The 27533-nt window shown below is 35.9% G+C and overlaps 1 protein-coding gene across 1 annotated transcript; it reads left to right on the top strand.

Moving 5' to 3' along the window:
* The first annotated feature begins 1853 nt into the window (after window positions 1-1853).
* LOC105446231 (fibropellin-1-like) lies at window positions 1854-25162 on the top strand. The gene is made up of 15 exons (XM_030984325.1): window positions 1854-1980; window positions 7108-7245; window positions 7954-8100; window positions 9549-9671; window positions 10048-10170; window positions 13773-13904; window positions 14898-15020; window positions 16244-16360; window positions 16728-16865; window positions 17206-17328; window positions 17666-17776; window positions 18633-18752; window positions 19723-19848; window positions 23376-23436; window positions 24663-25162. The coding sequence occupies exons 1-14, from the start codon at window positions 1908-1910 to the stop codon at window positions 23390-23392; spliced, it is 1611 nt and encodes a 536-aa protein (XP_030840185.1). The 5' UTR covers window positions 1854-1907; the 3' UTR covers window positions 23393-23436; window positions 24663-25162.
* Window positions 25163-27533: the final 2371 nt, after the last annotated feature.

Raw genomic sequence — 27533 nt, forward strand, 5'->3', positions numbered from 1 at the left:
CCGTGTAAGCAAACGTTGAGTCCTCGATATTGTTAGATTTAATTTTATGAAGTTTATTTTCATGTTGGCCAGGTGCGAATACTGAAAAGTTTGTCGAAACAGCCGGCAAAAATGTTTTTTCTCCAAACATGTTGGTAGTTTATTTTTGCTTTGAACCTGCGAGCTATTAAGTGCTCTTTTCTTTTTCATATTGAAATAACGATCGTACTATTTGGATTAAACACCACCCCCGTGTAAGCAAACGTTGAGTCCTCGATATTGTTAGATTTAATTTTATGAAGTTTATTTTCATGTTGGCCAGGTGCGAATACTGAAAAGTTTGTCGAAACAGCCGGCAAAATGTTTTTTCTACAGACATGTTGGTAGTTTATTTTCTTTGCACCTGCTAGCTATTAAGTGTTCTTTTATTTTTCATATTGAAATAACGATCGTACTATTTGAGTTTAAACACCACCCCCGTGTAGGCAAACGTTGAGCCCTCGATATTGTTAGATTTAATTTTATGAAGTTTAGTTTTATGTTGGCCAGGTGCGATTACTGAAAAGTTTGTCGAAACAGCCGGCAAAAATGGTTTTTCTACAGACATGTTGGTAGTTTATTTTTCTTTGCACCTGCTAGCTTTTAAGTGTTCTTTTCTATTTCATATTGAAATAACGATCGTACTATTTGAGTTTAAACACCACCCCCGTGTTAGCAAACGTTGAGTCCTCGATATTGTTAGATTTAATTTTGTGAAGTTTAGTTTCATGTTGGCCAGGTGCGATTACTGAAAAGTTTGTCAAACAGCCTCTAGGCTCGTTTACATATGGCCTGGTAAACGTCCGGCCAAAACAAGATGCCGCGGTTTGTTTAATTCTTTTATGTGTAAATGAATGACAACTGTGAGTAACAAAGTTCCTGCTCGTATTCACTCAGCTCTGCGTTATTATAGATACAGAAATATGACACGTATGACACTTTAAGTCTTTATAGACCGCCGATTTTTGTTGCCGGTTCACACCTGGACGAACCCTTGACGTGAACTACAGACCATAATGTACAGACAACTAAATGGTCCCAATAATAACAATATCTAAATGAAACCTTAACGACACACTTTTTCTACTCCTACTTTTCATTTAGTTTCTTAAGCAGATGGTTGAGCACACGTTGCCAAACAAATTAACACCTACGCAGTCAATCGTTATCCCTATCTCTCTCTCTCTCTCTCTCTCCTATTTCTAAATACCTTCGAACTTTTGTTTGTAAACTTCAATAAAATTTGATAAGCTTATTATATATATATTTTTTTCTCACTCCGGCTCAACGTGACTCCTCAAGTTCGCCATCCAAAAGATGCCTTTTCACATTTCTCTGACAACTTTTTTTTGAAAATCTAAGCTCTTATGTATTTTTTTTTAAATGTTTAAATCAGGATCAGAACATTTATCGGGATTAATTTAAAGTAAGTACCATTTATCAGTGATTAAACTGTTTAAAAGATTTTAGAAAAAATATTTTTAAAAAGATAACATTATGAAACTTGCTGACAATGGGAACAGGCGTTTCAAACTTTGCAAAAGTTGGCGCACAAATGAAATGCAGAAATATTTTAAGTTGTCTCAAAAGCACAACAAAAAAACTTGTTACGTATTAACAAATATTGAGGATTTCTACAGGTCACTTTCTTTGGCATTAACACTCAATGGGCATTTTTGTTATGAGCAATATATCAGTTTAGTTATTTATTAATAATATTAACCCTTGCATGCATTATTGACGTTTCCATTCGAGCTCAAGTGTTGCCTCAGCTGCTAAACAAAGAGAAAAAATGAATTTAAAAATGTATAAATTACCATGTTGAACACTCTTTCACAACGTTGCATTAAATATTCTCATCTCATCGTTAGAAAGAAGATTTGGTCGTCATGGATTGTCGTCTGGTACTTTGCTTGGTCATCATTGGACTCGTTTCTCACCATCAAGTCTCAGCCCAAAGTGGTAAGTGTTCAAGTCCACGTTCAAGTTCAAGACACAATTTGTCATATTATGCTGGGGGGCACAAGTCTAAAAGAAATTACAAGCCTTCTCCCTTGAAAACAAAAGTTCTCCCAATTTTAATTTTCATTTTATTTGTTTAAATCTCCCTTTAGAAATCGCCCACTGCCATGCTTATACCTCCCCTTGAAGAGTATTTGATTTTTTTTTTAGCGATATATGGATATAATCTAAAGAGCAGAACAAAAGTTTGCAGGAGTCGGGTCACAAAGTAACTACCATAAATGATAATAATTTTAACTTATAAAGCGCACATATCCATTCTAAAAGACTGCTCAAGGTGCTCAAATTAAATTGGTTAAATGACTATCCCTTTAATTATGATTGTTGTCCATTTGGTAACGCACATAATTTTGTCACGGGCCTATTAACACTACGTGAACAAAGATTTGATTACGTAACATTCAACATTCTATTCACCCTTGTATATTGTTGCTGATTTATTTGCGTGATTGTTACATTGTATTTGTATCCTGACAAGGGTCCTTGAGTTTTTGAACCATTAACTGATTGATTTATTTTATTCATACATCATGCAAAATTAACGAAGCACAAGGCATTTCTGAAAATATTATAATTTCTTTAAGTAAAAAATCCTGAATCATAGTAATTAATGACGTGAAAAAATGTGCTGTAAATCATTAAATACGGAAATGAAAAGTGAACCTACTTGAAAGATGGAATTGTTCCGTGTGGGTTTACTGAATTAAACTACTGATTTCATAGATAGAAAAACAGAATACACATACACGAGACTGAGACAAAAAACAGAAAGGAAACAAAATACAAAATATCACAGCTAAAAGTGGGAGAAAGAGAGAGAGAAGTCGAGAGGGGAGGGGGAAGAAAACAAAAGTGATTCAGATAGTTAGGTTAATAGATAGGTAGATATTGGTGGGTAGATTATAGAGAGAGAGAGAGAGAGAGGGGGAGATGAAAGAAGAAAAAAATCAATCAATAAGGAAATAAAGTAGTAGGGAGTCAGAAAGGGACTGGAAACTTCTCTAAATATCGTCTTAGTAGGGCTAAAATATTAGTAGTAGTAGTAGTAGTAGTAGTAGTGGTAGTAGTAGTAACAGCAGCGGTACTAGCAAAAGTAGTAGCAGTAGTAGTAGCAGTAGTACTAGTAGAAGTAGCCCTAGCAGTAGTATGAGAAGTAGAAGCAGTGGTACTAGTACTAGTAGTAGTAGTAGTAGTAGAAGTAGAAATGCCTCCGCCACCGAAGGTGGTGCCGGAGGCATCATGTTTTCGGGTTGTCCGTCCGTACGTCCGTACGTCCGTCCCGTTTGACCGTTATCACAATATCTCAAGAACCATTTAAGATTTAAACTTAAGACCCGGGAATAGTATTTATCACCATAGGAAGACGATCTGATTAGATTTTGGAGTACGTAGGTCAAAGGTCACAGGTCACAGAGGTCAACTTATGAAATTCCTTGTATTGAGTTTGTTAGCGCGATATCTCAAGAACCATTTGAGATTTAAACTTCAAACTTAAGGATAGTATGTATCACCATAGGAAGACGATCTGATTAGATTCTGGAGCACGTATGTCAAAGGTCAAGGGTCACAGAGGTCAACTTATGAAATTCCATACATTGAGATTGTTATCATGATATCTCAAGAACCACTGGAGATTTAAACTTCAAACTTAGTGATAGTGTGTATCACTATAGGAAAACAATCTGATTACATTTTGGAGCACGTAGGTCAAAGGTCAAGGGTCATAGAGGTCAACTTATGAAATTCCATACATTGAGATTGTTATCATGATATCTCAAGAACCACTGGAGATGTAAAAACTTCAAACTTAAGGATAGTATGTATCACCATAGGAAGACGATCTGATTAGATTTTGGAGCACGTAGGTCAAAGGTCAAGGGTCACAGAGGTCAACTTATGAAATTCCATACATTGTGATTGTTATCATAATATCTCAAGAACCACTGGAGATTTAAACGTCAAACTTAATGATAGTGTGTGTCACCATAGGAAGACAATCTGATTAGATTTTAGAGCACGTAGGTCAAAGGTCAAGGGTCACAGATGTCAACTTATGAAATTCCATACATTGAGATCGTTATCGCGATATCTCAAGAACCACTGGAGAATTTTCACTTCAAACTTAATGATAGTATGTATCACCATATCATAATATCTCAAGAACCACTGGAGATTTAAACTTCAAACTTAATGATAGTGTGTATCACCTTAGGAAGACAATCTGATTAGATTTTGGAGCACGTAGGTCAAAGGTCAAGGGTCACAGAGGTCAACTTATGAAATTCCATACATTGAGATCGTTATCGCGATATCTCAAGAACCACTGGAGAATTTTCACTTCAAACTTAATGATAGTATGTATCACCATAGGAAGACGATCTGTTTAGATTTTGGAGCACGTAGGTCAAGGGTCACAGAGGTCATCTTGTGAAATTCCATGTCTTCAGCTCGTTATCGCGATATCTCAAGAACCATTTGAGATTTTAAACTTCAAACTTAAGGATAGTATATATATCACCATAGGAAAACGATCAGATTAGATTTTGGAGTACATGTATGTCAAAGGTCATAGAGGTCAACTTGAAAAATTCAGACTACATGTATAGGACTTGTCATGATATGTCAAGAACCACTTGAAATATGTTCCGTTACTTAACCTGTACTTAACTGGGCTATTTTAAGCACCTCCCTGACTGGGGGGGGGGGAGGGGCCGATTGCCTCGAAATTTGGCACGCGTCTTGAGAAATTGCGCAAAGGAAGAGACCTCACTATTATTTTGCTGAAAATTGCTTATTTTATCAATTATGCTAATTTATGCAATTGCATAAAGGAAGAGACCTCACTATAATTTTGCTGAAAATTACTTATTTTATCAATTATGCTAATTTATGCAAATCAAATTCATGAATAATGATTTTTATTAACAATTACATAAATAAAGCTTTTACAGAGTTGATTTTGTGGCAAAAAGTTTCTAAAAAGCCTATCGGGCATTATCACATAAAAAAATTGTCCATGTCTATTTCAATTCTTATGTATTTCATTGTTTTATGAACTTCTTTTGTATTCTATTGTTATTAATTCTTAATTTTATGTATTGTATTGTTTTAGGACTTCTGATACTTGAGGTTGTTACGTATCAATATTTTGCTTGAATAAATGATAACTAAACTCTTAAGAGTAAAATTATGCTGATTTATAGACCAAACTAGAAACTTCACTTTGCCATTCATTTTGTACACAAAATGACAAATTTCTCAATTTTCGGCTTGACCTTAGGTTACAATAGGTCAAGTAACTCTCTAGCTGAATGTCTGATTTTCAAAAACTTGGTGTCAAAAGATCCGTAAGACTTGAAAGAAAAAACTCATGAAGCAGCATCGCCGAAAACATGGCGGTTCATGCGCAACAAAATTTGTTTTGGGGGGGGGGGGGGGGCCTCCGAGGCTCCCTCCTCCCTCCCCCCCCCCCCCCCAGTTAAGTAAGAGTTAAAAACTTTTTTTAAATATGATAATGTGTATCACCTTAGGAAGATCATCTGATTTAATTTTGAAGTGTCTAGGTCAGAGGTCAACTGACAAAATTTTAGGTACATATAGCTTTTTTAATGCAAAACCTCAAGAACTGTTTGATATATTTCCTTCAAACGTGATGATAGTGTGTATACCCATAGGAATACAATTCGATTTAATTTTGTAGTAACTTGCTCAGGGGTCATAGGTCACAGAAGTCGACTCATAGAATGAATTTCCAGGAGTTGGCTTTTTTAAAGTTAAAATCTCTCTAACCACCTACATGTAGACATATAAACATAATAGGTAGATGATCTGATTACATTATGGACTAATTACATGTAGGTCAAATGTATAACCATAGGAAGACGATTCGATTTTTAGAATACAAAGAAAAGAACGGGATGGGTGGGGGTAAAGAAAAATCATTTGACAGTGATCATTTTTACCTCTGACATTTTTTCCTCCGACCTTTTTATGCCTCTGTTACAAAGTAGCCGGAGGCATTATGTTTTCGGGTTGTCCGTCCGTACGTACGTACGTACATCTGTACGTACGTCTGTACGTCTGTACGTCCCGTTCTCGTGATCGCGTTATCTGAAGAACCGATTGATGGATTCCTGCCAAACTTTGGTCATGTATGTATCTTGCAGAGCCGATGAACTGATTAGATTTTGCGGTCACAAGGTCAAAGGTCAAAGGTCACAGGGCTCATTATGTATGCAAAAACAGCTCGTGATCGCGTTATCTCAAGAACCGATTGATGGATTCCTGCCAAACTTAGGTCATGTATGTTACTTGCAGAGCCGATGAACTGATTAGATTTTGGGGTCACGAGGTCAAAGGTCAAAGGTCACAGGGCACATTATGTATGCAAAAAATAGCTTGTGATCGTACAATCATTAGAACAGATTGATGGATTCCTGCCAAACTTCATTTATGTATCTTGCAGAGCCAATAAACTGAGTAGATTCTTGGTTCATAAGGTCAAAGGTCAAAGGTCATTGGCTCATTATGTATGCAAAAATAGCTTGTGAAAGCATTCTCATTAGAACTTACAGATGGATTACTATTTAACTCAGGACATCTTGCAGAGCCAATGAACTGAGTAGATTTTAGGGTCATGAGGTCAAAGATCAAAGGGTCATATATGTATATGAGAAATTGCTTGTAATCACGATATTCTGAGAACCTGTTAATGGATTACAATTGAACTGGAATTTTAAAAATTTCTTCTGTTTTGGTTTCTAAAATTGCTCTATGACGGAGGCATCATTTTCGACTGCGCGCAGTCGAAGTTCCATCTAGTTTTAAGATAATTTTGTTTAAATTATTTTTGTGGAAACTAATAACCACTGTGTTTATGTTTGTAATAATCATTCTATCATTTTGTCGTTCGTTTTGCGTAAAATCATCTACCTACAAATTTCTGTAACTTTTTGATGATCCAACCAATTCATTTATTCCTACAATGTTTGTACTGTATTCTTTGTAATTGCGTGATTTTTTTTTTAAAGGAAAAAGGTGAATAAATTTGACTAAATTCATTTTCAGGGTCGTGTGAAGGGTGCTGTGACTGCGGCTATATGGATGGCGGCATGGATGGCGGCATGGATGGCGGTTGTTATTGCGATCATGTATGCACGACATTGGATCTTGATTGTTGCTCCGACTACACAACACATTGTGTCGGTAAGTGTTTGAGCAATGAAGTTTCTGTATTATAAACTCTGAAGGTCTATAATAGATTAACTGATGTTAATTATAGTAAATTCATATTGGGCATTGTCTTAACTATGTTAACATGGCTACTTCGCTTCTCTCCACTTAATGTTCGTTGCACATGAGGCGTGAACTGCCTGACTTTGGGCATGCGCCGACGAGTTGCACGCCTTTCCCCGCACTGTGACAGAAATATATTGTTAAAATGAATAGTGTATTTATTGATATCTTTAAATAATTGCGTACACGCATTTATTGCCTTCCAAGGTTTAATTTACGCAGGTAATAACGCGATCGAGGTGACACATTGTGAAATAATGTTCTGGGATTTCTGGATTTGTATGAATTAAGTCATGGATTTGTTCACATTTCAAAATGTGATGGCTATATAGGGCTAATGTATTGAAAGTTTGAGAAGGTTAATTTTGTGTGATCGTGTTCAGAGTACCAGAGTGTCTGAACTGTGAGACAATGCAGACAAATCGGTATACTGCACCTCATAGAAATTGTACCATAGCTCAGGGATTTGCTTGCATAGTTGCTCCTGACACAGCCCTAGACTGACAGTGTTAGGTGCAGCTGAAGGTTTGATGGAAGTTACATGGAACTGTATACGAGTGACAAATTAGAGTCTGTGCCTGCAGGTATTATGTACTCTTAACTTTGATGTTTCTACAGACACAGTCAACCCTTGCGATTCGGCACCCTGTCTGAACGGTGGATCATGTGACAGTGTGACAGTAGTCAATAACCCGATCACACGACAAGATCACGTGTACGCATCCTGTTCCTGTCCTTCTGGGTATTCTGGGGAGTTTTGCTATGGTAACTTATTTATTTCTTCAAAACTTTCAATACTTACAGTTAGATCAGTTCAAAACTGAAAGGTGACAATAAACTGAGGATACGACGTTGAAAAGAATTAGGCAAGACAGACTGAGTTGAAAGTTTGTGGGTGCGTGTGGTGTATATATTGTAACAAAAGATTCTATGAATGGTTGCTGTAAAACCTTGATTAATTTGTATCGTATGTATACTGTATATGCTATTGCTAATAAATACCTCGAAAGAGGATGAGAAGAACAAAAATATTGTAACATAAGTGTGAGCGTGAGCGCGCGTGTTAGTGTGTGTGTGTGTAGTAGGAGGGCGTTGTTGCGTGTGTGGGCGTGTGTGTGTGATTGTGTACATATTAGAAGGGACAATTTATTTTCGTATAGGATATGGAAACAGCTGAATGTTATGAATTCAATAACCACTAAACAGTAATCCACAATAAGCCATTTTCGTTATGTAACCAAATTTAATGCATACGTCTCTGTGAAGTGCCTCAAAACGAATGATATCATTAACCTTTTAGGAATAGTTCTATTTCAATAGTCTGTATGCAAATTGCATAAATTACGTGTTGTTAGGTAGGGCGAGCCATAATGTTTGTCATACATAGTATACAAATATACACTGTCTTGAGAGGTTCTGGTTAAAACTATGCGCAAGAGGTGACTCCAATAGTACTATTTGCTGAGGGGCGCAGCCCCGAAGCAAATGGTACCTTTGGAGTCACCGAGGCCCATAGTTTTAACCAGTACCGCGAATAGAAGGCATGGTATATTTGTTTTATATCCTGCATCAAAAATTTATTTTATTTAAAAAAAAGCATAAAAAATAAACATTTTTGGGAAGAAAAACAATTTAGAACAAAAAAACTGTCAATTTTTATCTAAAAAGATTTAAAGTATTTTGTTTTCGTTAAATTAAGATTTGAAAAAGAAAAAGAAAAAATCAATTTAAAAAAAAAAAATTCACATTTGTTTTTAACTCCCAAATAGTACTCCCCAATAGTACTCCCAAATAGTACTCTCAAATAGTACTCTCTAAAAAGAGTTCAAATATTTCTGGCCATGTGACAAACTCTCAACCAATTAAAAGCCAACAAATTTCTGATGCAGGATATAACAACAACTAATTCATGCCATTCGCATTCTGACTAGCCAGATTATTCGTAACAATTATTCGTAACAGTTAAATTAAATCATTTGTATGGAGGTATTTCTCAAAGACGTATGCATTAAATTTGTTTCCATTACGAAAATGACCTATTGAATAAATGGATTTACTTGATCGCCTACAGTACGAGGTCAACAGTTAACAGATAACTTCCTCTAAACTTTCCGAGGTTTTACGAGACCGATACCATGACTCTCGTGCACCGTCGGCCCGCTGGAATATCCCACTTATTCAGGTCTAATTTTGTTTATCCCTTGAATTGACAGAGTTCGACCCGTGTTGGTCCTCACCGTGCATGAACGGTGGTGAATGTATCGCCCTGTACTTCCGTTCCGGTGTACCTTATTATTGCGGCTGCCCATATGATTACAACGGGTATCACTGTGAAGGTAAGCTCTGGTTTGATTTGGTATGCAAATGTGTACAGGTAATATGCAAGTTTGTACTGGTGATGTAAACTTTATTCAAATGATGAAATTTGTTACATGAGTCTGAATTTGCGCCGCCTTGGCTTTTTCTTTACAAATTATATTACTGTGCGCCGTTGGTCTACTGGGATATCCCCACTTCATCAGGACACCGTTGCACAAAACTTCCCATCGATGGTAACTTTGCCATCAATGGCAACTACCATGGAAACCTTGGTTTTGATTGGCTGTTGAGCCTGTTACTAGGGTAGATACCATTGATGGCAGAGTTACCATCAATGGTAAGTTTTATGCAACGGGGCCCTGGTCTAAATTTGTTTATCCCTTGAATTCACAGACTTCGACCCGTGTGCATCCTCACCGTGTTTTAACGGTGGTACTTGCTACCCGGACGAAACCGATGGCGACGCACCTTATTCTTGCACCTGCCCATTTGATTACAAGGGGGATAACTGTAAAGGTAAGCTCTGGTCTGATTTGTGATGCAAATGTGTACAGGTAATATGCAAGTTTATAGAAATAAATGCAATATTATTTACATGGCGAAATTTGTTACATTATCATATTGAATGTCACTCTAACACTGCCTCTTCTTTACGAATGTTATTCCTGTGATTGATAATAATTGTTTGTTTCCTCTATTTTTAAAGAGTATTATAAAATCAACTACATATATTTCGCCGCTCGGCTATGACCGGGATCATAATCCTGGAGCCCCAGCACCCAGGAGCGTAGCGTTGTGATGGGCATTTGCGTTATATAAGAAGTCATCATTATGATTCTTATTTCACTAATCTCCCTAAGTAATTTGTAAACATATTCAGTGTCGATATGATTATGATATATTGGCCGTAGAATTTAAAACAATATTAATATTAATATTAATCACATCAAGTACTGACATTATTTCGATCGTTTTTAAAAGGACTTCAACATCAGCATTTTGAGTCTCGCTGCGATTATGATAAAGGCCTATTAGTCATATAACTTAAAACAATATTAACAGTAATCACATCAAGAACATACATAATTAGATCGTCTTCAAAAAGTCTTTGACATCAGCATTTCTTAAAGGAGTACATGTACATGTACATTTTGTTTAAACTGTTATGAAAAGCGACGGACAGAGAGAGAAAGAGTGATAGAGGGGCATAGTTGGAAGTGATTTATCTTCAAACGCCTATGTTAGATCAGAAATACACCATGGGGCTTCTTGGCAGACCTTTTATTATTATCACACACATGATCAATGTCTAGGATAGAATTGATAATAATAATAATAATGATTAGCACGATAAAAAGTTGAGTTATGATAATAATAATAATAAACAAGAATGAGATATCTATATTTTTAAAAATGAATGATAACGGTAATAATAACAATGATAATAATGTCAGTGGTGTTTTGTAAAGCGGTCGTGTCTCGCTCATTGCTACTCCTGGCGTTCCATTGTTACTATATACTCCAGCTTTAGCACGGCTGCCATTAAAGCGCTAGAGAATAATAAGGAATTAAATCCTGCCAAGTACTCATTTATTCCACCTTGGTGGAGTGTGACAAAAATAGACTATAATTAATGCCTTGCCAAAGAACATTAATGCAGGGATTGTAACCCCGTACCTTCTGGTTCACAATTGGGAGTATTATCCACTGGACCACAACACCTCTACAATTAATGGACAAGTCATGATTTCACGCTTGGTGTTGGTGTTCAGTGTTGGCGTTTCGAGACAAAAATTATATTAAAATCGCAAACCGCTGTTCAAATTAACGCCACGCTACTGATATCCCAACAGAGCGGATCGAAAACTAAACACGGTAGTGGTGTCAGCACCATTCTCGACCAAGAAAAATATTTCATTCATAATACATCACATATTACTCTCAAATCTCATTGAATCACACGAGCATTCCCTTATATTTTAAAACAACTCCTCTTTAATCTTCAGCGCCGTAAGAAATCTCAAGAAAATCGATACTTTTTATTGGAACATAACAGTAAGGTTAGATCTCAATTCGCGAGAGTCTGTTAAATGTTAACCTAGATTCTCTTCGTTAATGTTAATTTGTAAAACTAAACAATTTGGATTTAATATGTGCAATACTAATACTGACTCTATTTATCACAACTTAAAAGCTATAATATCCCAAAGCTAGTAGCACAAACACCGACACCGATCGTTAAATAAATATTTCTTAATCGCTAGGAATATAGTGTTAATACATGGGAACTTGTACGTGAAATTAAACACCAACTGCCGAGCTCGGTTAAGCCGACGACATTCGATGAAAATTAAACAACGACAGGTATACGTCAGAATACCCAACACCGACTAGCTTAGGTTTTGTTTTTTCCATTTCATGTTCGGTGTTAAATCATAATTTCGCGGCAAAATAAATATTTATATAAGATAGCTTAGACAGATACCGAGATGTGATTGGTCCAGAGCTCGTCACGTGATATCAATGCGAGGATCCAAATTGTTATATTTTCCTGGTTGGTTTATATTTTCCTGGTTGGTAATATGTTACCGGCTGGTGAAAAAAAAAATTAATGAATTTTTTTTTCCCTTGAAATTATTTTTCCCTTATTTTTTTTTTTTTAATTGAATTTTTATTTTTTCCTCAAAAATGCTTTTTGGGGTAAGATTTTTGGGGGGTACGGTTTTTCTTTTTCTTGAACTATCTCGACAGATTATTTTTCCGTAATTTTGATTGTCCTCGAAAAAAAAAACCAATGCTATCATATATAACAGTTATTGACTGGCAGGGGGTTTACAACATTCTTTGGACCTGAAGGGAGTTATATTTTCCCTCGTGACCACTTGGGAAATATAACTCCCTTCAGCGCTCCAAATAACGTTATATTACACCCCCTGCCAGTCAATAACTGTATAATACCAAAGACCACACCGAGCGTAAAATGACTAACGGAGATCACTTTAAGCTGGCTAATTATAGCAAGGTTCTATCACTTGATTCTCAATCCAAGAGTTGAGGTTTCGAGTCCCAGTCCGGCAACAACGTCCTATAGCAAGTCATTAATCTACATTTGCCACTCTCTACTCAGGTGTAAATAGGGGTAATACTAATTGCATGGTCACAGGAAGATCAGCATTAAGATTATTATCACTATTAGTAGTAGTATTACTATTATTATCATTTTTGATATGATAATTATTATTATATCCCGCATACTAAAAATCTTGCAATCTGATTGGTCTAAACGAGGTCACATGATCAATGATAGATAAATACTATCTCCATGCGATAGGACTTTTGTACCGTAATCTTTTGCTGCTGCCCCAATTGCCCATTGAATAAGCATATAGCGCATAGCAAAGGAGGTAACGCGAAATGTCAATGTCAATGTCAAATGAGCGCGCATCGACTTTATTATATGACGTGCATGTTGTGCTTTGTAAAATCTAGCTGAAGCTAAACTGTCTGCAGAATCAGTTCTTTTAATTATGTAACATTCACTTTAAATAGACATTATTACCGATGTGGGATATAAAACGAATACTAACCTCCTTTACTCGGGCAATGGATACAAACTATCATCGCCTCGGTAATCTCGGGGCTACCATCATCCCTCGTAGTCGATTAATATTTGCTTATTATTATGTACTAGTAAACGATTATTATGAAATGAAAAGTAACAATAAAATGATACAACTGTAGGCCTTTGTAATTCTGTCTTGGTAAATTAAGTATTGAATCTGAGATAGTCGGTGCGACAGGCTCATAATCTGTTAGATAGCATAGATATTCAATATCCTTTCTACATGGACATGGTCACAATGGTATAGACTTTATATATTCATTTATGTATCGTGTGACCGAGACTTGTGGTAAAAAAGGTGTGATTCAAATTATCTTTTTCATTTTTTGTTTAATAAATTAATAGACCCATGTCTGTCTGCTCCCTGCCACGATGGTGGAACAAGTCACAATGAAAGAGAAAGAGAGAGACAGAGAGTTGTACGATTATTTATTTATTATTTTAGGTAATAGTGTTTGAAATTGTTCTTTTTACATTTTTTCTTTCTTCAATACAGTCAACAACAAGTGTGTGTCATCTCCTTGCCTCAATGGTGGAACCTGTATTAATGAGGTAAAATACGACATCTACAGCTGTTCCTGCCCAAACGGCTTTAGTGGATATCTCTGCGAATCGAAGGTTGAGAAAGGTGAGATATCCTTTGAACCTAGGTACAAGCTTATTAACACACCACATTTCTGGAAAAAAAATTCAACGGTTGTTTCCATGTAATTCGCAACGTAGCACCACAATCACGACATTAAGGTTACCTGTTGCATTCGCTACTCATTAAGCTAAGTACATTTATTTCACAATTAGGTTATTTACATATCAAATAAAGACGTGAAGAGAAGATTACGTTCTGGGAAAGTTTTTGAGGAAAATTGTTTCTCTTTCATGTAATTTCTCGATCTAAAAAAACATCTGTAACGGTTTTTCCTGCTTTTTTACTCCAAATTACACATAATAATAATAATAATAGGCATTTGTATAGCGCCGTCTTTCTAGACAATGTTATTCCGAGGCGCACAAGAAAAATAGAAAGAATGGGAAAGTTTGGACGAGAAAAATCGGATGATTGTCACAGTGCCAAGTACAGATATTGTTGAAAAAGATAAGATTTCAGTTAGGATTTAAAGGTCTCTAAGAAAGTTATGATTCTCAAACTTAATGGTAAATTATTCCAAAGACAAGGTGCTGCAGATGAAAAAGCCCTTTCACCACAGGCTACTCGTGTCTTTGTGATCTTAAGAAGGTGCCGGTGTGATGATATTAGATTACGAGCTGGTGTATAAGGCATAACAAAATTCCATGTGAGGAGAAGGATTTTTAATTATATGCGCTTGCGGATTGGCAACCAGTGCAGCTTTTGAGAACAGGAGAAATGTGATCATATTTAGATGTCCCTGATAAAACCCTGGCAGCTGCATTCTGAGCATGTTGAAGTTTGTCAAGATTGCGTGAAGTAATATTGAAAAGAAGAGCATTGTCGATATTTAATCGAGATAAAACAAATGCATATATAAGCAACGTTGTGACTGTCTTTGCTTTAAATGTATAATCTTTCTTGCAAATATTGATTAAGTATGATTATTAACAATTAAACGAATCTAACAAGTTAGTTTATCGCTGTCATTTTCAGTTCCTTTGATAGGAGGAACCTGCGAAGGAAAATGCGGACTTAGCGATGGAGAATGCCGTTGTGATTCAGGCTGTCATATATTTGGTCAATGCTGTGTTGACTTCGATGAGTACTGTGGGTCAGGTAAGAGTCGTAGCGTTAAATCATTTCGCTTCAAACTTTTCCCTCCCACGTACAGTCTCTACGAGAGGAAAATAATTTGAGCTTCATGAAATGCCTGACCATCCGAAAGCAACTTCCGGTGACGTTACCATCTCTCTCAAGTAGCTTTATGTGAAGGGTTATACCACCGTCAAACCAAAAAGACGAATAACAGACCGACCCCAATAATTACATTACACCGAATGGGGAAGGATCGGCTTAGAGTCGGTTTGGCGGTGTGCCTGAGGTTGACTTCTTTTGATTTCATACCAACGTTTTTTCAATGTATAACAATAAAAAATGAAGACTGTGGGTGGAGAATAATTCGAAATATTCCAGTACGAATTGGGGAGTGGTTCACAAAAACTATGATCGACTCCCACCATTTACTGGCATTGATCTCTCAAGGTCAGTCAAGGGACTTACAAATCATGGTCACAAATCTCCAGAATTTACATTTGTTGATAATTCATTATTAATCATTGAAAAACAAAATATTATCTAGAGATCATGATAGTGAGATAAAACAGTAAAAACAAACAGCCTTGCCATAGTTAAGTCCAACTTAAAGTTGATCTTGGTCTAGTAGTACTGTCAGTGGTACGCTCAGTTTTCTGTCCTTGTCTATAAATTGACTCTGAAAAAACCCGGTTAAAAACAAACAGAACTCTTTGGCAGGGGCGGATCCAGCCGGTGGCAAGAGGGCGGGGGCAAATATTGAGAATCAGCCAGCCGGCGAACGGCGAATAAGGGGGGGGGGGGGGGGGGGGGGGTGTAAGAGGACATTTTTTTTTTGAGGGAAATTTTTTGCGCTGACTAAGCCGGCCGTTGAATAAGCGGGGGGGGGGGGGTGCTGGAGAGGAGGACCACTAATTTCTTCTTTTTTTGGGGGGGGGGGGTACCATTTTGAAAATATTTTTTAAAATCATTTTTCTTATGATTTTCAAGGGGGGGCCAGCCTTTGGTTTTTGTTTTAAAAAAGGTTAAATTTACGTTACTATTCTTCTCTTTTTTTACGGTTTTGGGGGCAACTGTGCATCCCCATTCAAGTGTTTAAAGCCATTGAAATACGACACCTTTACTTCTAATCATACATTTTAATCTAGCTCGAAACTTATAATACAAACATAACATTAGGATGAATTAAAATGGAGTAAATCAGAGTACTAGCTACCCTGTTATTTATTCATTTGTCTCCGAGACAGGATGGGACCATTGTTTTTCTGCACCCTGTCTGAACAATGGGACGTGTGACAGCGATGGAGACTCATTTTGGTGTTCATGTCCACATTCATATTATGGAGCATATTGTCAAAGTCAAGGTAAGACGGTTTCTAAGTCATGGTTTATAAAATTTAGCATTAAATATTTCTGAAACTGTATTCTTCGTATTGCGTTTTAACCGATTTTGATGATAATAGTTCTCACTAATGAAATGGTTTCCCTATTCAAACCAAATCAAATCCGAAATTCCCCCAAAAGGAGAAAAGCAGGAGATCGACAGGCCACAATAATCCAAGCATCAAAACAAACAAAAACCAATGTACTCCTCAAATACAAGATCGTAGACAACACTGTTTATTATCCTGGAAGCAAATTTGCAGGAAGGGCCATATAGGGTCCGATTACTTTTCCCTCATTGTTCAGAAATTAGAGTACAAATCGTGATCATCTTTTTGTTCTAAACAGGAAACGAGAGTAACCCTTGCCTTTCCGCACCGTGTCTGAACGGTGGGTACTGTTATAGTGAATACTTATATAACTCAAATGACACATATTTTGAGTGTAGATGTCGAGATGGATACGATGGAGAATATTGTCAAAATGGTAAGAATGCTTTTCAGTTCTTTGTTTGACAAATTTAGTATTTAATATTCTGAAACTGTATTCTTCAAGTTGTTATTTAATTGATTTCAATGATAATTATCTCACTTATGAAAATGTTTCGCAATTGAAACTTAAATTCGTTTTGGAAATTCCTAAAGAAGGGAAGGAGAGGAGATCCTCAGTACAAAATAATATAAGCATTAAGTAAAAGAATACATGTACTTCTGAATACAAGATCTGGAGGAACACTGTTTGCTATACTGGAAGCAAATTTTCAGGAAGGGTCATAGCGCCGTCAGTTGACTAATCCCTCACTGTTCCCTCATTGTTTTTTAAATAGAAATAATCGAGATCGACCATTGTATGTCTGCACCCTGTCTGAACGGCGGGGAGTGTAGCAACTTGGAAGAATCATTCTGGTGTTCCTGTCAAGATGTTTACTATGGAGAATTTTGTCAAATTGGTAAGACGACTTCCCAGTTCTGCTTTCACAAATGTAGTATTGAATATTTCTGAAACTGTAATCTTTAAGTTTTGTTTAACCGATTTAAATGCTAATTAGGTCACCGATGTAACGATTTCGCATTTCAAACTTGAAATCAATTTGGAAATTCTCAAAGAGAGAAGGAGAGGAGATTCTCAGGCCAAAATAATCTAAGCATCAAGAAGAAATAAATACATGTACTTCTTAATACAAGATCTTGAGGAACATTGTTTGCTTTACTGAAAGCAAATCTGCAGGAAGGGTCATAGCGTCCGTTGACTATTCCTTTATTGTTTCCTCGTTGTTTCTTAAATAGAAAAGATCGACCCATGTATTGCTGCACCCTGTCTGAACGGCGGGCAGTGTGGAGACACATATCCTATGTGCACCTGTCGAGATGGATACGATGGAGAATATTGTCAATATGGTAAGAGAGCTTCTCAGTCACGGTTATACACATTTAGTATTGAATATTTCTGAACACATTTTTTTTTGCCCTCGAAAATTGGAAAATTTGCACCCCCCCCCCCTTGACCGCCAAAGGGGGGGGGGGCAAACCCCTCCAAAAGCTACAAAATCACGTGTTTTTACACGTTCTTTTAATTCTTTAAAATATTTTTTTATTCGCCACTGTCTTGAGGAACACTGTTTTCTATACTGAAAGCAAATCTGCAGGAAGGGTCATAGTGTCCGTTGTCTACTGAATTCCGTAGTTTGTATAGGCTTAATACAAGAATAATCCGGTTTCTGCATGCAATTGCTTCTGAAATTCAAGTTAATATCTTGATCATCTTTTTAAAACAGGAATGGGAGCGACACTTGTATTTCTGCACCCTGTCTAAATTATAGGGAGTGTGTTAGCGAAGCACATTCATTTTGGTGTTCCTGTCAAAAATGTTACTATAGAGAATGTTGTCAATATTATGGCAAGACGGCTTCTCAAACATGGTTTTACAAATTTAGTATTGAATATTTCTGAAACTGTTTTCTTCAAGTTGTGTTTAAACTGATTAAAATGATATTTTCTCTAACTGATGAAACGGTTTCCCAATTTAAAGCTGAAATTAGACCCGAAAATCCCGCAAAGGAAAAGGAGTGGAGATCCTCAGGCCAGAATATTCCGAGCATCACGAGAAAACATGTACTTCTCAAATACAAGATCTTGAGGAACACTGTTTGCTATACTATACTGAAAGCAAATTTGCAGAAAGAGGGTCCTTTGGCTATTGCCTCATTGTTCAGAAAATATTAGAGTGAAAATTTTGATTATTTGTTTTAAATAGGATTCGGGCCTGACCGTTGTGATTCTGCACCTTGTCTGAACGGTGGGCGGTGTTCTAGCGGTCGAGAATCATTTTGGTGTTCCTGCCGTGATGGATATTATGGAACAATTTGTGAAAATGGTAAGACGGCTTCTCAGCCATCGCATTACAAATTTAGAATTGTATATTTCTGAAACTGTATTCTTGATGTTGTGTTTAAACCGATTTTGATGATAATTTATCTCACTGATGAAAAGGTTTCCCAATTCAATCCTGAAAGTAAGTCGGAAAATTCCGAAATAGGAGATAGAAATCATACACCCGGGTTAAACCCAAGCATGAAGAAAAAAAAAAAATGTATTCCTGAAATACAAGATCTTGATGAACAATATTTTCTACTCTGAAAGAAAATGGTCATAGGGTCTGTCAAAATTGGAATTCCCTCATTTCCATAGGCTTAATACAAGAATCGCCCGGCTCCTGCATGCAATGTGTTTAGAAATTCAAGTGAATAAATAGTAAACGAGAGCGACCCTTGTATTTCTACACCCTGTCTGTTGTGAGTGTGTTAGCGTTCGATACTCATTGTTGTTGTTTCTGCCAAGATGGGAACTATGGATAATATTGTGAATATTATGGTAAGAGGGCTTCTCAGTCATGATTTGACAATCTTCTATAGACGGAAGTACATCTGCAACTATATTCCTTTCCGATAATTTGATTAATCTTTTAGTCTATCATGTATGAATTCCCTAAAATCTTTCTGATCTTCAACTGAATTAAATATTGCACTGATGGACTGGTTTTCGAACATATGATTTACAGATTTTGTTCAATTTATGTTGACAAATTTCACTTTAACGAGAAATTTGAAGGACAGAGTATGCCAAAAAGAGTATGCCAGAAGAGAAAGACAGATAGCCCTATATATAGCGTAAGTTTTTCGAAGTTACTCGAAGAAAAGCGTAAACAGAAATCAACAATTGTGAGTCGAATCCGTGTATGAATCGAGATTAATGGTTTAGGTGTTGTGGGAAAATAAGGTCCAATAAATATTATTGATTTAACAGCTCATTCTTTATCATTTGTTTGTGTATATTTCTTTGCACAGAACCCATCGGTTGCGATTCGAATCCGTGTGTTAATGGAGGACGGTGCGAAGCATCGGGATCCATCTATTTCGGATGTGAATGTCCTTTTTGGTTCTATGGGGCATTTTGCGAGAGTGGGGGCTATTGTAAGATGATAGGACCTGTATATCATACTATTTCTAATATCGTAGTGATTTCAATAGTAATAGTAATAGTAAACAAATATACCATGCACTGAGAGACTCTAGTTGAAATTATGGATCGAGGTGGCAGGAATAGTGCCATTTCTGTCGCCGAGGAATCCATAATTTTAACTAGTGGCTTGAAAAAGTGCATGATATATTTCTTTTATATTTTTCAAACCAACCTTCATTTAAATAATAATTATGTTAACTGTCACTGAAGTAATGTAGAGTGCAGTGAGAGCAGCGCAGACCGCGACCGATAGCACATTGATCTTGATCGATCGCATATATATGACGCCAACCATGGTATAGTGCCATGGTATAGTTTGAACTATATCATGGATGACGTCACGGTTACATCATAGGAATGTTATGTTTGGTCACATGATGCTATTTTGACCAATCACTGAACAGGATTTCCTTGATCAAAAATATAATTAGTAATAGCAATAGCAATAGCAATAGTAATTGTGATAGTGATTGTGAAAGTAATATAGGTCTTTACTGAGACAGTGTTCAACACTATCTTTTTCCGGGTCTGGGAGTCTGAAAGGTCTGTTTACACCACACATATGTTTATTAGACAGTATCATTTACCAACCTCTACCCCGGTGAAGTAAAGGGAACCCTGTAGGAAGAAACTCGTTAGCCCTCTATTATTCATGGTAGCTCAGCTAAGTAGGTGGCCGGGATGATAATTATGCGCATTAAACAGTGCGTATAAAAATATTTTAAAAAATCCTCCAAAATGTTGACTTCATGATATACTGTATGCATTTTTTTTCTTATGACATTACGGGTGAGGGTCTATTCTTTCGAATGGCACCAACAAAATTGACAATAAGTTACGCTTGAGTGAGCACTAGCTAATTTTGAAAACTGTTTAAGCCTTGGACTCGGTCAAAGTGCACATCAGGCATTTACTGAATGTCTCCTGTTAACTATCAATAATAGGTTTGAAGGAAAAAAAAATTACATTGAGCCTTATACCAAGCTGTACATTTAGTGTGCCTAGCTGTGGCATAGCCAGAAATTGAGAAAACTGAGGAGCAGCATCTTTCAAAGATAGGGGTTCAGTACATATATCTGGGCACAGTGGGCAGCTCCTTTCTTGTAACCCCATAGCAAATTTTTAATGAGTTTTTCCTGACCCTTCTAGGAGAAGCTACACTAGCTTCTTACGCTACTGGGCCAGCATCACCACCATCTCAATCATTGCAGGTGGTGTCTTACCAGCACAGATCATCTGCATTATAGTACACATTTTTTGTCTGGATAGTGTTGGAATGATTGAACTCAGGAACAGGAAGAGGGGAGGAATCCTTTTTTTTTTTTTTTAAATATTGTGTATCTATAATAATCTTAAAAGTCAAAGACACAAGAAACAAGGTGTTGTATGGTGAATTAGAAATGTAGGAAAGAAAACCCATTTATTGATAAAGTTAATGCTTTTAACATGCCTTTAATACACTGCATATTTCCTACATGCTACAGACAGCAACGCATCATGAAAATTAGATGAGATGACAGATGTGACAGATACTTTTATTGATACGCACTGTATAGTAGGCCTAACATCGACATGTATAAGTGCTATTATTTGCAGTGTTCGTGTAAACTTGAGCCCTCTGAACCCACTGCACATCGTTTCGATAACGTTATTACCTGCGCACTAATCAGGGGAATAATACTAATAAATATATAGTTATATTAATAATAATAATACTATCGAAATAAATAATAATATTAAGAACAAAAAGAATAAGAAGAATAAAAACAACTTGCAATGGGTCTATCTTTGCATGTGTTAATTTTGTATTACAATGACAGCATAATCATAAATTCATAAGGACATATTTGATATTTTCCAATAATTGCACTGTAATTCTACTATTGCAACTAGTCTGTAAAGGTATATTTCTTCCCTCTGTTACATATTTCATGTTGTAAAATGTATATTTTTAACAAATCAAATCAAATCAAAGCTAATCTATATTCCAATGCCTCTATGAGCAGAATAGCTAGGGGTGGATGGACTGATCGTTAGCAATGTTCAATAACTTGATAAAGGCAACCACAACTCACACAGCCGCCCGCAACAATTTTTATTTTGTATTCAAACAGTACAAATCGATCGGAAATTAAAGACTAAGGTTGATTTCTGCGAAACGTGATAACTATGTCAGTACTTTATCATTCTTTTTATATTAGCGTGAAAGATTATCACAGAAAGAAAAAAAAATCCCTGTAAAATTATGGCTCTTCAAATGCATTTATATTCGAAATGTGACAAAAAGTGGTTTAAGTGTGTGGACCACATTTTCCATGCAACATGTTTGTGTAGTCACATAATAATTATACGTTTCTGTTTGAGTCCATGTCACTTTAACCCTAAAAAGGCCGGGCTATTTGAGGTCTTAGTATAGCCGGGGGCCATTATGGCCCCCCCCCCTTAAGATCTCGGCCGCGAAGCGGCCGATCGCCGCGAAAATTTGCAAGCATGTCAAGTGAAGTGTATAGAATAATATGATAATTTCAATTTTTTGAAAAATTCACTCATTTGCATATTTATGGTAATTTATGCAAATAAAGTCATAAAAATCACATTTTTACCCATAAATCATATATTATTCATATTTAAGCATTCTTTTTCACTACATAATATTCATTAGACCATTCTGAATAATAATACAACAAAAAAATTTGGAAGAGCCAGCTTATTCCTTATGTTATCCCTTGTTTTTGTAATTTCTTATGTATTTCATTGTTTTTTTTAACTTATGTACCTTTTATCATTGTTTTCGTTGTTTTATTTCATTTCTTACTACAATTCAACTATTTTGACTCCAAAAACAACCATCTTAACTTTAAACAAGACCCAATAACCCATGTTTGATCTGTTTTTAGGAAAAATGACTTTTCCATATGTTTTGTACACAAATCACGAAAATGTGCGATTTTCGGGCTGACATGCAAAGACAAAAGATCACGTGACCTTGTAACCGCAGGTCCGATTTTCAAAAAAATTCTTTTAAAAGTTGCGCAAGACTCGAAAGAAAAAGTCAGCGAGCGGCGGGGCGCCATCCGTATGCGTTCCCGAGCAATCAGAAAAATCGTGGAGGGGGGGGGGGGCCATAATGCCCCCCCCCGGCCTTATTAGGGTTAAGACCCTTATATCTCTAATCATTTTGATTATTCTAAAACCTCAGATCATACAACGTTACTAGTCATATGTGCTACATGATCAACCTTTTATAATCTCTTCCAGACAGTTCTTTTGCAATACAATCGCATGACCAGAACTCAACTTTATCTTTAATATTAATCGCAACTCTGTACTAAAAAAGATAGGAGTCATGTAAATTTGCGCCTGAATGGTTCAAAGACTGTCTTTTGACCACCCTGAATTAATTTAACTCTATAAGACTGGACACTAGTTTATGATTCCGATATTATAAGTCATATTTCTCTACCTTTTTACATTCTAGATGAATGGGAGTACTAACGAGTCACCTAATAGGTTTATAAGCCTATCATGAATTATTAACGGTAAGTTTATTATTCATCTTGTAATAAGACTATGATAACTTTCAGGGTTGAAATATTCTGTTCTTTTGAATATCCATGTAATATGGTTGGAAAACTTAAAAATATGCGGTTTATCAATTCCATTTGATTAAATTTATCTTGGTTTTCTCCTCCAAAGACTGCAAATTAGATATAAAAGAATGTTTCAGGGTCATATCTCAAGTTTTATTTTGTTCCTCTAATCGAAGCCACGAGCGATATGCTACAGATTGACCAAAGTATCCCTGATACCATTGATAAAACATATTTTCTTCACTCATTGATATAATATGATGTACCTATTTCATGGGTTTATGCATTTTATGCTTCCTCTTCAAATTCTTTTTAATCTTTTATTTATTTTTAAGCCTTCCTTAATAATCGATATTATTATTATTGTTATTATTATTTTTTAGTATTTAGTAGTAAAATGCACGACACAAGACTCTCATGATTTCTCACTCATCTTCACAAACAAACACGCCCATACAGCACCCGCTCTCTCTCTCTCTCTCTCTCTCTCTATCTATCTCCCACACACACACTCTCTCTCTCACACACACACTTTCTCTCTCTCTCACACACCCTCTATCTCTCTCACTTTTCCCCTCTATCTTTCTCCCCTAACACCCCAAATCTCAATCGAGAGTAATCGAATTTAATTAAGGCGTATAAGTTATTTATAGTTTTAAAAAACAGACAGAGAAAAATGTTTTAAAAGAATCACCTGTCAATATCCCTAATACTTTTAAAACTAAAGAAAGAATTGTTCAAATTGAGTTTTTATTTATCCACAACACCCCCCCCCCCCCTCCATCCGCCACCAAACACCCCCCTTAATTTCATTTCCCAATCTAAATGTAAAGTGAGAACGAGTTGTAGCCTTCATTTATATGTAATTATTTCTTCCTCCAGCCTTTCAATTTTGTCCAACCTCTTTATTTAATTCTTTCCCCTATTTTTTCCTCCGTCTTTCCCTCTCTTCTTCTTCATCATCTGCTTTCGTTCTTATATGTATATTCCCCACACAGGCCTATGCTGATTGGGATTACATTACGCCTTTTGTTAAAATATGCTCTTCAAATTATTGATCGTTATGAGAAAAAAAATGCATTGAATAACTTGATTTATATTGTTAATGTGAAGAAGAAAAAAAAAAGAATAACTGTTGCTTTGAATTGCATTGATTGAATCGAATTATATTTCAGATAACACGACTGTAGCCTAGAAGCACTATGAGCATTGGAAAATGAGGAGGCAGACCAAACAATAAGAAATCATCTATTCTACTGTGACATGAGTAACATTTGAAGAAAATTTAATTAAATCAATTCAATTTATTGGCATCAGTAAACAAAAACAAATGAAGTATAAATCATCAATAAAGAGTCAATATTAGGCCAAGACCTCTAAGAAGCCATTTGCGCTTTTAAATGAAGCACCCTGTCAAGTGAAAAACAATATTGGGTTAAATTACAAAATAAATAAAACTTACAAGGTATTATATGTAGGTTTTTTTTCCTAAGCATTCGAGCACTAATGTCACATCTAAATTTCAAAATCTTAGATGAAGACTTTTAAAACGGATTGACTCTGATAACCACTTCGTGGTCAGAAACATATCTGTTTATGTCTCATCTCTTATTTCAATGGATTGTAAAATGTTTTGTTTGACTCAATAAAATAGCCTATGGAGGGCTAAAACGTTACCTAAAGAAATGTCTAAAAATGAATACATTTGAAAGATCTGACATCAATAATCATTAACAGCGGCATTTTCAATTGATGTACGATTTCATACACACATACTGAATTCCAACTTTTCCGTTAAAATTTACATTATAGCGCATCAACTTTGATTATAATACTTTATGTTGCATGATTAATATTGTTTTTGATTTTGATGATTAAGTCATTCATTCTAATATATTAATGTTAAAGCATAGTAAACAAAATATCATGAAAACGATTCATATCAGTGAGAGTTTCAATATTTGTATTCATATAGCAGTTAGGGCATTTGTATACGTTACTGAGTCCATTGCAAACCACCCATAACGTGCATATTAGCAGTTTAGTAACGTCCCATACGTCTTTTAAAAACAACGCACTGCTAGCTTAATATGTTTCGAATCTGTATTTCAGAAAAGCTTAGTTTACCACAAAATAAACTAGTCCACTATCTGAAATTCGAGTTCTTAAAAAAAAAAAAATTGAATTTGAATTATTTATCTTTCGGAGGTTTCTCCAATGTATTATGTAACCATTATCATCATCGTAATAAATCAATGTTGGTCTCACCTCAATAAACCAGTTTGCTCTTGTTTGTATGTGTTCATTATTTTTTGGTGAATCAATGGAAACGTTCTGTGAAACAAGCGTATGTAAATTTTTCATTTCATCTTTTTATTTCATATATATTTAATTTTCGGTTCTGAATACATAATTAAATTAGTATATAATAATAATAATATAGAATACTTGCAATGCGCCAACTCCACATGTATAGTCCTACTAATAAATATTTCTAATAGTCCTAAATAAATAGTTTTTTCCTCCTATCGGTCATATATACGTCCCATAAATCGGTCCAATGAAACCTTATTCTAATTCACCCCCAACACAAAATCTTCGCAAAATCTTGGTTGTATGTTGAAGTAATGGAACTTATAACGTTGAAAAGGGCCTTCCCCCACCCCCACCCCACCCCATCCCTGCCCATCCGAAATATGCCCCACTAAGCATATGAATCACGACAACGTAGTACTAAATGGGATATGAGATGAGACAGAATTAAAATCTGAAGATATAATGATAGAAAAAGAAAGACAGATACAAAGGTGACGATTGATCAAGATATTGAGATATAATTTGAGAGAAAGAGAAAGAGATGATCAGCAGAAGGACATTGATAAAGATATTGAAAGAAAGAAAGAGAGAGAGAGAGAGAGAGAGAGTGATATTCAAAAAGAGGGATATCAAAGAGTAATTTATTAACCCGAACCCTATTATGTAGGAAAAAATCAGAGAAAGGACTTTGATGAGAAGATACCTATAAGAAGAGAATCTTTCAATCTAGCGGGCGAGTCCTTCAATTGAATTCGATTGTAATATATTTTAAATATATAAGAAATATATAAGAAATCCCACTTTGCTACCAGACTGTGGGATGACGGTTACCCGATTTTAGGTAAAACTCTTTTCATGTTAATAGGGGTAATAGTTGCCAGTGGAGAGGAACTGTCTACAAGTCAGAGAGAAACACAATCATAAATATAGGGTATAACGAAAACTATGTATTATATCCGGTAGGCGACACCAATCCAATGTAATTTATACTGAACTATTGCAGAAAGTTCGGCAAACAGTGCAGTCACCTACTCCTACGTCCCTTATATGACTTTAGCCCTGACAATTTTTATTCAGTATATCGAAATTTTAATACAAGGGATCCGAAAGCAACACAAGATAGAAATAGGGGACCGAATGTGTATGAATGACTTGTCTTAGAAACACCAGACGATCGGAGGTTTTAAGTCTGTTTTGCATGTTCAAGAAAGTAACAAATGGAAAGAAAACATGTGCTCTAACACAGAACGAGAACAAATCAAACCCAAAGAAGAAAATAAATCTGACGAATTACCTCTCAGTGTCCTATATTATCCGCCTTGGGGGAGGGAATCTGCGATGGTATTGGGCAAACAGGATCAAGAATAAATACTTGTTCCGCGTATTCACTGTTGGGGCCCGAAATTGGTCAACAAGTAGCAAGTTTTTTTATAGCATTACTCTGACGCAACAATGGTGCGTAATTTGTGACAGCGCGCAGCTAACACGATATGGGCTAAGGGAAAGCGCGGACAGACTGGAAAATTATTATCCCCGGGTTGTGTATATTGTCATAGAGATTTGCAATTATTCGCAAAATGGCAATGACCAATCAAGAACATTGTTGCATGGCCTTCTAGTTTACAAATCTTATCCTTAACCGATCAGATTAGTTGATTCAAATTTACAATGGACTGAAAATGACTGTGTTTACACATGAATTAAATTTTGGTTATATTTACAGTCTGAAC

Source organism: Strongylocentrotus purpuratus, unplaced genomic scaffold, assembly GCF_000002235.5.
Source record: "Strongylocentrotus purpuratus isolate Spur 01 unplaced genomic scaffold, Spur_5.0 spur5_scaffold_14, whole genome shotgun sequence".
NCBI classification, from domain to species: domain Eukaryota; kingdom Metazoa; phylum Echinodermata; class Echinoidea; order Camarodonta; family Strongylocentrotidae; genus Strongylocentrotus; species Strongylocentrotus purpuratus.

Coding starts and splice junctions, on each gene's coding strand:
- LOC105446231 (XM_030984325.1), top strand. CDS start 1,908: ATGGATTGTCGTCTGGTACTTTGCTTGGTCATCATTGGACTCGTTTCT. Junction 10,171..13,772: donor CAAGGGGGATAACTGTAAAG/GTAAGCTCTGGT, acceptor TCTTCAATACAG/TCAACAACAAGTGTGTGTCA. Junction 17,777..18,632: donor TGGAGAATATTGTCAATATG/GTAAGAGAGCTT, acceptor TGTTTTAAATAG/GATTCGGGCCTGACCGTTGT.